This window comes from Maylandia zebra, linkage group LG14 (genome assembly GCF_041146795.1).
Source record: "Maylandia zebra isolate NMK-2024a linkage group LG14, Mzebra_GT3a, whole genome shotgun sequence".
NCBI lineage: Eukaryota > Metazoa > Chordata > Actinopteri > Cichliformes > Cichlidae > Maylandia > Maylandia zebra.
This window is the reverse complement of record NC_135180.1, coordinates 33,436,125-33,449,407: the sequence shown is the minus strand read 5'-3', so window position 1 is coordinate 33,449,407 and position 13,283 is coordinate 33,436,125. Positions and strand designations below refer to the sequence as shown.

The following is a 13,283-nucleotide window of genomic DNA, read 5'->3' as shown; positions in this document are numbered from 1 at the left end:
AACAGTGTGGTTTCTGCGTCTGCGTGGCCTCAGACTTGGTGGACCTGCTGCCACCACAGAGCACCACAACGTGCAGCCGGCGGAGACCAAAAACCTGGCAGAACGCCTCGTCTGATGTTAGCATCACCGCTTTGAATAATCAAATAAGCTAGAAGATTCTGGAGAGGGACCTCTAAAATAAGCATTGTAATCTCATCATCTGAATTGATTAAAGGCTCATGTGCACCCTGAGCCAGATTCTGCACACCCCCCCAACCTCAGTTGTTTTGGTAATAATCCCAGGGAGAGAGATAGCCAGCTCATGCTCACAGCAGCATCATTCCCATGGGAATGTGGTTTGAATCTTGTATATTCAGAATAGCCAAGAGCATCATGAAAACCCTTGGCAACCACTGAGCTATCTGTCCTGGCCAGGTGTTTTAGATGAAGGGAATTAGCAGGACGTAACTTGAATGCGTGTTTCCTTCTTCATTGAAAACAGATTTCTGACAATTGCTCCAAACCAGATGGCAGAGACTTTTAGTACCTCGAAATAACGCGAAAAGCTATTTTAGATTTTCACAGCTCTGTTGCTTATTGTTCTCTCAGCTGCACCCTCTGCTACTTCTGTTTTCTCCTTTGTGTATGGGCAGCAGCTGGCAACGCTGCAAATTGTCATAGGCGCTGGTTTGCAGACAGAACAAAATTACCTGGTTGGCCGGAGGAGGTGTTGCAGAGTAAATAACATCAGAGTTACAAGGCCCCTTAATGTGTCTTCAGCAGTTTGAATGTCTTAATGGATGCAAGAAGAAGTCTTACACCATCTATTTAAGAATACATTACAAAGTTTACATTTGTAGGATACCTCACCATTAGATCTGAATCACAGGCCTTGCTAAATTGTGCTTGATTTGAGGTATATCTATTTGCAAAAGCAGCGATGGAAAAGAAGTCGTTCATACTCTAATTACTGTTTAAATTAAAATGAATTTGCATAATTCTACAATCGGCTGACCCGACCTCTGGACCTCCTGCATACTTTAAAATCTCAAAGTAATCTCCTTTAACTTCTCGACAATATTGTGACCATCCAACAGAAGCAAATGTTTCCTGAGAAGACTCTGCAGTACATACTCCTGCAATCAGCCGTGATTAAAACAATAGTGTTTTAATGGGAAATGGGCTCATTGCAGCCCACATTACAATCAAGCAACCACTTAATAGCTGCTTTAATAAAAATCATTGATTCTATCTGCTTTGGTAAATGAAGATAGACATTCTCTTTTTTTTAGTGCAATTAAATTCATTTTCATACCGTGACCTTTATGAAAGGAGACTGCTGGCTCCCAGAGTAAATGAGAATGAGACAGTGACATGTCTGCAGCCTATTCCTCCGTATCCAAACACATTTACTCCCCTAAAAAAGAGTTTCGTCCTTTTCGAAGTGTTTTTTCTCTCGTGGAGTGACAAAGAGTGCACACCTAATCTTACCACCTGTCCATCCCCCTGCAATATTCTCTGGGAGAGGCTTGATACTCACAGGTCATTATCTGTCTCAGTGCGGGTCTTCTGCTGCCGCCGATGGACCATGACAACAGTAACAGCCACGCCAATGATGAGTCCAATGGCAACAACACCTCCAAGGATCCCGATAACACCACCTGGGGGACCCTGCGCCATTGGCTTCTCTGCAGACAAGAGGAGAAATAACAGTGTCAGAGTATGTGCTCTTTGAGTAATTGACACTGCCTGGATGAACTTTAAAAAAAGAAAAATCAACTACAGCCTCCAAAACAATACCAATGACAAATAGACTTCTATGTTATCACAGAGGGAGTCCAACTTTATGCTGTTATTAATAGAAATCTTGGACAAAAGGTTAAAATAATTCAAAAGCAAAGCAGCAATGCACTCAAGAGAAACAAAAACAAAACAACAGGCTATTGTCCAAAGAAAACCTTTACAAACCATTTGACACAACATATGTCAGACTTGAGGTTTTTCTCTCATAAAACACATCCAAACAATATTTTCAGAGAATTATTTCAGGATGAGACCATTGTCCTGCCTGTCCTGGCACTTCATGAATGCCACACTGTTGTGGTCATTCAGCAGCTGCTGTTGCATTCCTAATGTGTGCTCCATCATCTGTTCAAAAGAAGCCTAAATTGGATTGGATTTGACAGTGAACCCAAAGGCACTCTTAAGAGCACAACAATGCTATTATACTTTAAAGTCATTGCCAGCAGGGGCCAACAAAATGCAAAATATATTTCCAGCGTAGCAGAGAAAAAATGTGCGTGGTTTCAGAAGCAAAACAATTCATTTAATTCAGTTGAGAGCAAAAGATGAGAGAGATACGTCTACAAAAGTCGGTTCAACGGAGTTATGAAGACAACATGGAGGTCTAATCCAGTAAACATTGCAGATTGTTGAAGTGACTCTCTGGAGTTTGTTCAATACCTCTGTCTCCCTACTGCTGATAACACCAAAGCTATACACAGGGTTTGCAATGAAAATAATAAAACAAAACAATATATATATATATATATATATATATATATATATACACACACACACACACACACACACACACACACACACATACATATATATATATATATATATATATATATAGATAGATAATTATTATTATTTTATTTTTTTTTTTTTTATGTCAGTCAAATGTAAACTTTTACCAGCACCAGAGGGAACATTTACAGAAAATATTGAAAAGCATATATCCTTTGATGTTAACATACAATTCTTTCAACTAAATATATTAAAGGAAACGAGACATTCTTGCACCTTCTTTGCATGAGAGCCTGTTGTTTTTTTATGCTTTGACATCTGATAAACAATGAGTCATTCTGTGTGAGGTCTGAATATATCAAAAGTGTAATACATCTGCTGTCATACACGCAGTCAAAAAGGTAAATTATTACAATGTGCAAATCTTCCCAACTGATGTCAGGTAACACTAAAATAGAACAGCCATCTCTTTTCAGAATCCTACTGTATGTATGATATTTTGCTTCTGAGGACACAAAGCACTGGCATCTGTTGTCTTTGAAAGAGCAGTTAAAGGCGTCCTTTTTAAGACAGGCCAGGGACCAATCAGTGGATGTGAGCCTGTTGTGATGGGACACTGCAAATTCTCACTATCTTCCACTTTGAAAAGGAAAGCCTATCTCCTGCCCTCATGATGTCTCTATTATTATCTGTCTGTCCTTTTTGGTAGTGACAGGACAAGGCCTGCCTCCCAGGAGCCCTCTTCTCAACAGCCCCCGCTTGCTTGATTCAATGCCCATAATGATGGGTACACAGAGGACTACTTCACATACAGCCACACAATAGCAAGCACGTTACCCTACCTTGTACCCAACACACACTGCCTCAAAGTCGGTGATTATATATCGTGTCCATCAGATTGTCATGCCACGGTTGCTATGGCTGATCTAATTTTCTGTCGTCAGGTACATAAGAGTCGCATTGTGTCAAATCTACACACTAAAAGAAAGCAAATAGGTTTTCTTGTACTGAACACACACTTCTTTCTTGTGATGTATTTCAATAAAAAGGCTGTGGAGTAGCTTTGAAGACCAAGCGTAAATGTGATCTTGCTGCAGCACGGGAATAGATAAGCCGGAATTCCTACTGTTGTCTCATTGCACTGCATAGTGAAAGCCAGTGGGCTGAATTTCATGGCCCTAATGCAAATGCCAGACACAATAGTGTGTTGTATAACACTAATACACACAGGAGTGGACTGGATCAGAATGCAATTTCCCTGTTGTGGAGCCTTAGGCACTAGACACACAGGACTTACACTGTCACCTCCTAACACATAAAGTTGGGGGAGCCATCTGGTGCGCAGTCTGAGTGCTTTGTTTGTTTCTCATATAGCTGGAGAAAAAAATTAACACTTGCATTTTCTGTCCATGAGTTCTACTTTAAAGGATTACTGCTGGTAACAATCATCAGATATGACACTCACTATGTGTTAATAGACCTCTCTGCATTGAATCATACATGTTATTAATCTCTGTCTCTCTTCCACAATATGTCTTTTGTCCTCTTGTCCTTCTCTCTCCCCAACTGGTCGCAGCAGATGGCCCCGCCCCTCCCTGGGCCTGGTTCTGCCGGAGGTTTCTTCCTGTTTAAAGGGAATTTTTCCTTCCCACTGTCGCCAAAATGCTTGCTCACAGGGGTCACATGATCATTAGGCTTTTCTCTGTATGTATTATTGTAGGGTCTACCTTGCAATATAAAGCGCCTTCAATAAAATTGAATAAAATTGAATTAAAAAGATAGTATTTACAATGTTTGCGTTGGGTGCACAGCAGATAAGGGTAAAACAAGCTTTGGATCACCAACCAGTAACAAGCAAGGGACTGAATTCAGCTCATTCTCAGTTATAACACCAGCCCTGGCATTATGTTCACCTTCTGTGTTGTCATCAAACAATGAAGGAAAAAAATTACACTGAAAAAGAAAACCTCCCAGCTCAAAGCACAATAAGGATCAAAACAAATAAAGTTGTTATATAATACACCCTGTCTCTACACTCTGCTTTGACACAAGTACAAATTTTACTTTCAGCATTAGGAAACGTTAAGAATAGGCAAGGTTCTTTTCTTGGAATAAAAACAACCACTTCAGTTTGTTTTGAATATGTACTTCATATAAGAAGTGATGTCGTGTACCTAAGAGTTATTGTACCTGCTTTAAAAAATGCTACTGCATCTCAGAGAAATTAATAGTTAAATTATTACTTTTAATTATAACATTTCAACTAACTTCTTAGATATCTCAATTAAGCACATATTGGAAGGCAAGACTTCAAAGTGCATGAATATTGACACTTGAGTGTATTGATTCAGAATCTTTTTTCAGCTCTAGTCGAAGAGAAACAAAAAGCTGAAAACGTGTCTCTAACATGAGTTTCTGCAGGTAATGCTACCAAAAAAACAAGCAAAAACAGGCTAAAAAGATCAGTAGAGCATCTTCTGTTATTTATCTGTGATTGGATGAAGAACATATGGAGAACAAACAGAAACACAAGTCTTATAGGTTTGTGTCTTCTACAAAGGTCTTAACAGATCATATTTGCTGACTTATTTGACTCCAAGATAAAAGATATTGCCTATCATTGATAAGTCACCGTATCCAGAAACACAGAGACCCTTATAAATACCCATAAACTCTAAGATCAAATAACCCTCTGACCTTTGATTTTTTACAAGTGGAAAACCTGCATAAAATCTGATCATCTGAAATCAACTCTTTTTAGTAAAGTCCGTTGTTCAAATATGTTTTGTAGCTGCCACTGAAAGATTGCTATTGATTTTCAATAAGTGTGAAGCACTCATCCATGCAGCAGTTCTCTCTGTGCTGTCACTCCACCGCTGTAGCACATTTAAGCTGACAAACTTGACCTTGGCTTTTTCGAGGCTGCAGCTCCCTCTGAGGTGGTGGTAACCTTCATTCTTGTCACACCTACTCTCCAGCGCTCATTGAGCTGCACCAGATGTATGTGCTATTTCTTTTCTGCACCGCTGTATTCAAACATAGATCTCAGTGACAGGAATACATTCAGTTCTCCAGCTGCAACAGAGTTTGTGGCATTGCGCTTGCGTCAAAATTCCCTGATGATCTATTAAGTAGGCATCATTGGATAAGTGCAACTTCTACCCAGCAGGTTGTTCTGTTTGCTGTGGAGTTTAGATGTGAGACCAGCCAGAGGTGCCATGGTATTTGGGGGGGACGCAGTAAATAAGAGCTTTGCATTTGATGATTCATTTCACAGGCTGATGCTACAGATTCTAATACATGCTTCCAACAGGAGGCAGTTGCTACTTAGGGAAGACCTGGCATCATCTTATTAAAGAATTCACCTCAGGCCCTCCAAGGTTTGGAGGCCTATCTCCACCCACCACCACTTCCCCTGCCGGTGGCGGACTCCCTCAGGTGTCGGTGTGTTGGTGGTTCTTTGTGTCTGGGGGTGGGCGTCCGGGTACACACCGGCTCACTCCTTGGCGGCCGCTTGTCGGGGCCTGGGGCCTGGGGCTCGCTCGGGCCCCTTTGGAGGTGGGGTGCCCCCGGCCTCTCGGCCTAGGGCTCGGTCACTCAGGCGCAGCTGGGGGCCGGCGGAGCTCACGGGCGCGTCACTGCAACTCCCCCTGACTTCTGCTCCGCGGCTGCTGGGCGAGCCCTCATCTGGGACTCTCCTCAGCTCTTACTGGGACAGTGGCGCGGCTGCCCCTCTGTTGGTCTTCCATGGTCTCTTGTGTTCTGGGGGCCTCTGGATGTCTGGAGTTTTGATCTCCTCCATACCCGCTTCACACCCTGGAGGACGGGGCTGTGGCCCCCCCACACTCCCTAGCAGATCATTACATGGAGAAACCTTTGGAATGCAAGCATGCTGATCCACACAGGTATGCACACATGGGTATTCACAGACGCGGACTAAAGCTTTCTTGGCTGCTGCCTCAAAGCACACTGTGCGCTGTCTATCTTGCGTGCTGCACAATATCGTTTATTACTTAGTAAATACTGATATCTATGACTAGCTAGTTTATTGTGATGGTATGGTGCTTTGTTTTCTCTATTATTATGTTGCTCTTTGTTGTTTGCTGTCTCCTCTGTTTGTTTTTGTTTGTTTGTTTGTTTGTTTTTTTTCTCCATACAGGTGACCCAGGAGTTTTTTTTTTTTTTTTTTTTTTTTTTTTTTTTGTCTCTCTTCCCCCCCCTTCTCACCGTCTCTTCTCCCCTTTGGTTTTCTTTCTTTCTCTCCCCCTCTCTCTCTCATTCATTCCCCCTGTCCTATTTATTAAAAAAAAAAAAAAAAAAAAAAAAAAATGACAAAGGATGAACTGAAGCTCTGCCATCACGTAATGTCGCATACTGCTGTTTCTGATGTCATTTAGAAAAAAAAAAAAAAAAAAAAAAAAAAAAAAAAAAAAGAATTCACCTAATGAGCTGAAGCTCTGGCCTGAAAAGTGATTGTTTTCTCATTACTGCTTGAAGCCCTTTTTGAGTAAATGTAAACTACATGCAGAGTGACAGAGCAATTCACCGTCTGGGGTGTCCAAATGAGTGAAAACAGTGTAATCTCAAGGACCAGCTGTACTCAATAGCCAAAACATGTGGGCTCTAGTGTTACCAGTCTCCCATAGAACTTGTTAGTCACACATACCAGAGCAGGAAGAGTTCAGGTAGGAGGTCAAAGGGTGAGCAGCCTCCAGCTGGAGCAGGTTTTGCCCACTCCAAATCCAATCTGTCACAGAACGGAGCAATGCAGGATTTAAAGGGAAGCATTTTCCTCTCCCTTTTTTTTTTTTAACCAGATCAGTATGGTTTGTTAAACACTGGCACAGGTAAGACAATTCACAGTTTTTATACATATAAATTCATCCTTGGCAAGTGGAAAAAAGCAGTAAAGCAGAATGAAGGTCAGAATCTAGGTGTCACACAGACAATATTAAGAGGACATTTGTGTAGTGGTGTTTTGCAAAAATGTTCCAGGCATAAGTCTGATCACTCTCCAAGAATGGATGTGGCTCCTGGCGTTCTCCCTCTCTCCCATCAGAAATTGTAATTGCTATCTCCTCCACAGGGGCTGTAATACTTTCCAGCAATACTGGGGAGTTTTCAAGTGGACAGATTGAGAGTCTGGCTAGTAACCCATGCCAACTCCACACCACCAATGCCAGTCTGAGACAGCAACCTGTTCCAAACACCGCACTGACTGGTTTTCTACCTTGCTTGCACAAGTTGCCAGTCAACTAACACAGCAAAGCAGGCAAGGTGTCTAGCTTTATCTCTCTATTCACAAGTTTTACCGTTACCTTATGGGGATCCAAATGCCCAGGCTGTTAGTAATTTATCTAGAAGAGATTTTTTTTTCCAACTCTTTTCCTCAATGGGTAAATGCTACAGGCCCAATAAAGAGAAAGAAATGCGGTTTAATGGAGTTCATAAATCTGTATTTCAAGCTGCCAACTCCAAGCGGTACATGCTGTTTCGTTCCCCTACCCCTCCCCTGAGTTGGTAATCTCGTTAAAGTTCAATGTTTCCAGAGCGCTCTCCTCTGAGAGCAGGGGCTCCTGATGTCATCGTCTTTTCCACAGTAGTTTGCCCTCTGGAGAGGTCTGCATCCCATTTCACCTAGATTCACATTGATGGTCTGTTTCTTCGCCACCTTTCAGACCTGATGCGTCAAAATGGAGACAGAAGCTTGGAGGTGAAGGGGGCAGGGGAATTGTAATGGTCTGATTGCTGTTCGACATCACTCCACAGAGGGCAGCACTTCATTAAATACAAATTGTTAACACATGTGATGTGTCTATTAAGATGAAACCAAGCCCATTACAAAGCTAACTACCTTGCACCTGCTGGGCTGACATAACAACAACAACAACAACAACAACAACAAAAAGTTGCAAGTACACTATAATAATAACAAATTTTCTCTTTTTCTTTTTTTAATACATTCCTGACAATTGCAGTAATAATGGATTCATATCACTGCATGGCTGAATAAATGTCTGCTGAGCCATCCTGTTTCCCTTTATAGCCTCTTTCACTCTTGTGTAAACATTTTGCCACTCAATGGTACGTTAAGGCAATCTGGGGGAGTAATCACCAATCTTCAATAAGAAAAATAAAAAACACAGCCTGTTTCCATGGTTAAACAGATGACACTCAAAGTCAGCACAGTGAGCTGGAGATCTCCATGTAACCACAAATATTAGCTTGAGGTGTCTGATGAACCGCTGGGTCCAGTGAGGTAGATGAAGCAACAGTAAGCAGCACCAAAGCCCCTGTCAATGAATATGAGATTGCTGGTTGCCAAGCTGATGCTGTCATGAGGTATTACCCCATGTGACAGCCCAAATAACAACAGTTCTAATTAAAAAGTGATTGGAATGGGTGGACCACTGCCTCCTAATGGGGGAATAAACCCGCAGCATCACTCCAGGAAGTGAATTGCGTTCATTTATTAACTTCAGGAAGCCAGTAGCTGCTGTCAAGGTATAATGGCTTAGTTTTAAAGCTACAGAACTTTCTATGCATTCTGCTTATTGATCCATTCAACCGAGATCTTCAATTAGAAATAAGCATATACCAATGTTATAGACAGACTGTCCAATAGTTTTGTGTGAAAGATGTTGAATTTTTAGAAGTATACAGTAACTCCACTGCTGTTTCTTCTGCTATGCATTGTCATTAATCTGAAAACAAGTTTGGCCCTAAAAAGAGCTGGCCTTGCAGGAAGGTTTGATGATAGGGCTCCCAGTGTGCTATAGCAGGCACTCTCTCGTGCTTGAGCCCTTTCATGCCCCAGCTGAACTCCTCTATGTGTTGAATGTTAATTTAATGGATGCTTCCAGCTCTAAACTGGAAGAACAGCAGCGCTTCTACAGATCTGTACCCCCTTCTCTACTATGTCCTCCCTCTTCTGCCTTCTTTTCGATGTAAGCAAAATTACCTCTCACTGTCTCTCTCTGGCAAGCTCCACGAGGTCACGGCTGTAATTTCCTTTGCCTGGTTAAAAGCTGACAGAGCAACAGACCCAGTCAGTCTGGTTATGTTCGAGAGGGGGTTTTCAATTTAGCAACACTTGGACTGGGGAATCTGCAGATCCCATCCCAAAGGCCAGCCCCTTTCACTGCCCCCGCTGCTAAGCAAGTGTTTCATCTCAAGCACTATACACACTCAAACATATTCAAATAACCACTGTGGGAGTCAGTATTAAATCTGAAATACAATATATTTATATTCCTGGACAGGACTGTTTGTGTTCTCTCTGGAAAATTACCATTGATTCCTTTATTTGCACTGGCAGACCTCTGGATTTCAGTGGAAGAATACAAATTTGCTCTTCGATATTTATTTGTAAAGCACCCATCTCCCGTTTGACATTTTAATTTTTTCCCCTGCTGAGTCTTTTGTCAATGTATCTAACATCAGCTTTTCTTTTTACCTTTTAACCCTCTCAGGCTCAAATTAAGTTTTTGTTGCTAATGCACAAAAGAATACCTGCAGTGGTACTTCTGAGTAAAAATACTCATGAAATATGTATGTGGGGTAATCAGGTTGTTAGCTTTTAACTGTTGCAAATCTGCAACGCCTGCCTTGAGAGGGTTAATAGATTGCAATTTGCATTTTTTGTTTCTGTGAATCATTAGAGCTTTCTCTTTTTTAATGTATCACTTCATAAACACAATATAACACCTAGTATAAATGAAATGCCTATAAAACGCGTGTAACACCAGACATCTTTACATTTTCATGTCACCGATGACAGTTTTCTGTGCGAACCTCTCATTATCTCTGCAGGTCTGACATTTCAACTTAATGTGCCAACAAGTATTTGACTTACATATGCCATGTGTTTTCAATGTGTTATGTATGTTGTTTCCTAACAAGGTGATCTAAAAAGAAATGAGAAGAAGATCAGCTACAACTCAAGGTCAAATAGATAGGGAATTAATTTATAATCCTTGAGCTTTACAATCTCAGTTAAAACATTTAATTAATTCAATCATGATGTCAAATACATAACTGGATTCTTCTGATGCAAATTATATGGGAACATATGGTGATTAGCAATACTTGTTCATAAGGCAGACATTAAGCTGATGTTCATCTTAACACTAAAAGATGAATTGTTATTGTCTACATAGACACACAAAGTCATTATGTTCATCACTCAGAATTATTATCCAATTCCTAATTAGAAATCACCTAAATGTTTTGATTGATTATGTCCAAGTATATCAAACAAAGTCATTCATCACGTTTCTGACAAGCCTCAGAGTTATTTCACTTTTTGTTTTCGTTTTCTAGGTGTACTGGTGATGCTAAACTTGGATGAGTTACTGTCTCCTGTGTCTGAAAGTTCTTAAAATTAATGGTGCCAAATGTGATATTAGTTAATTAAGCTGATTCAAATGTGGCCTTGTCTGTCAGCAACAATTTATTTTCCAATTTTAAACCTGATAATATGCCCTGCATTGTGCAATGCAATACCTTTTTTTAAGAGAGAGTGTGTTTCTTAAATTAGGATTGCTAAAACGATGATCTACAACTCACAAATTACTCCAGAGGAAATCTGAACTGACAAATGAAAAGAAACCTACCAGAAAAGACATGGCCTCGGGCAATGACTTCTTCCAGCTATTCAGTAAAATAGGCAAAGCTCTTTGGGAAAAGATTCAAAAGATGGCCATCTCAGAGATAACCATCTTGTCTGTTTGGAGCACACAAAAGTAAACATGTCTTTAAACAAGACCTGTCTGTTGATACTTCTCCACCCTTGGATTTCCAACCGTGTTTTCAGAAGTGATGTCTACCCCAGGCCAAATCCTCAAAATAGCGATCGCCAAAAAAAAAAAAAAAAAAAAAAAATCATAAAGGCTCTGGAAGCAGCATGGGAAATGAAATATAGCATATTTCTAAAATTATTCACAGGCTTCCTGCAGTCTAACATATTAATGGTGTTGTAGTGGAGGGACCCTGACTTCACCCCAGTTATATTTTTAGAATTTTAAATTCTTTCTTATCTGTACTGAGGAACAATTCAGTGCAAATCTAGGGGGCTTTAAGTGAGCATAACACCCTCTCAAACACAGTAAAATAAGTGGACTTCATGTTTTATCTAGTTGGTTTGTAAAGTAACAATGACATTTGTTTTGCATAGTTAACATACCACGTAGAAGCTGGGTAGTAATTATGTGTCAATTGTGTTTATGGCACCAGTTATTCATGTAACAAAACAAAAAGATTATCTTTAGGTGACCCGGAGACAAACTTTTGGGGGGGGTTTAATAAGTGTTTAAGGCAAAGCAATTACCTAAAAGTGTAGTAAATACACACTGCCTAGATTAAGTGCACAGATAACTTCAGTTGGTCAGGAAAAACTGGCCTATTTACCAATCACCTATTTATTGTAACAGCAGAATTAAGGAGTTAGAGTTTGGCATCTATGCCAAGTTCATCAGCAAATACAGTTTGTGCTTTGGAAAAGTATTTGACCCAGTCCTAGCTACTTACATTTTTCAGATCATCAAAGAAATTTTAATATTAAACAAAAATACGCTGAGTTAAATACAAAAATGTTATTTTTAATTGATTATTTCACTTCTTAAGGGGAAAGGGCTATCAAGACCTAGCACGCACTGTTACAAACTAATTGCCTCCCTTGTTAAATAATAAATTAACCACATTTTTTGAAAGCTGAGCCACACCCAGGGCTGTTGAATCAAGAAATCACTTCAATAGAACCTGTCTGACAAAGTGAAGTAGGTTAAAAGATCTCAAAAAGCAATAAATCATGCCATGATCTAAAGAAACAGCTGAGAAACAAGTCATTGACATTGTCATCTATCAGTCTGGAAAAGGTTACGCAGCTATTTCTAATGCTTTGGGACTCCAGTGAACCACGGTGGGAGCCATTATTCACAAATGGAGGAAACCTAGAAGTGAACTCCAGCAGAAGTTACCAGCCTCCCCAAATTACTCCAAGAGCGCATCAATGACTCATCCAGAAGGTCATAAAAGAACCAAAAACCCAGAACAACATCTAAAGGAACTGCAGGCCTTATTTACCTCAGTTGAGGTCAGTGTTCACGAAGAAAGAGACTGTGCAAACATGGCATCAATGGGAGAGTTACAAGGTAAAAAACACTGCTGACGCAAAAAATCAAAACAAAAAAAAAAAAAAAAACCCACAAAGGCTCATCTCACATTTGGGAGAATATTCTGTGGAGTGTGAAGTCAAAATTGTAACTTTTTGAAAGGTTTGAGTCTCGTTACATGGCGTAAAATGAACACAGCATTTCATAAGAGGAACATCATTCAAACATGGTGGTAGTGTGCTGTCTGGGGATGCTTTGCTGCCTCAGGACTTGGAAGATTTGCTCTAATTGATGGAATCGTGAATTCTGTTCTCTACCAGAAAATCCTGAAGGGGAATATCTGGACATCAATTTGTTCCCTAAAGCTAAAACAAATTTGCAAAGAAGAAAAACTCATTGCTAGTTATCGCAGATGCTTGATAGCAGTTCTTGTGGCCAAGGGTAGAATATATTGGATTTTCCTCACACAGGGCCAGGTAGGTAGATTATAATTTGTTTGACGAACTGAAACATTTAACTGTGACGAATATGCAAACAAATTAAGAAATCAGGAACGGGAAAAATAATTTTTTTTATGGCACTGTATGTTGTATATCGAAAGTATTTCTCTTGTCTACACCTGGCCAAAGTATCAAAACAGAAGTAATGCAATGCAGCAAT

The 13,283-nt window shown here is 40.3% G+C and overlaps 1 protein-coding gene across 9 annotated transcripts in view; it reads right to left on the bottom strand.

The window, feature by feature from the left end:
- The window catches only part of nectin1b (nectin cell adhesion molecule 1b), a 156,842-nt gene that overhangs the window by 32,956 nt on the left and 110,603 nt on the right, over positions 1–13,283 (bottom strand). For all 9 annotated transcript variants that reach the window (XR_013093014.1, XM_076873395.1, XM_076873391.1 and 6 more), the window contains exon 6: positions 1,520–1,667. Coding sequence is in view for 8 of the 9 variants with exons in the window: in XM_076873395.1 (XP_076729510.1) it covers positions 1,520–1,667 (148 nt within the window). In the remaining variant the exon portion in view is untranslated. The remainder of the gene's footprint in view (positions 1–1,519; positions 1,668–13,283) is intronic.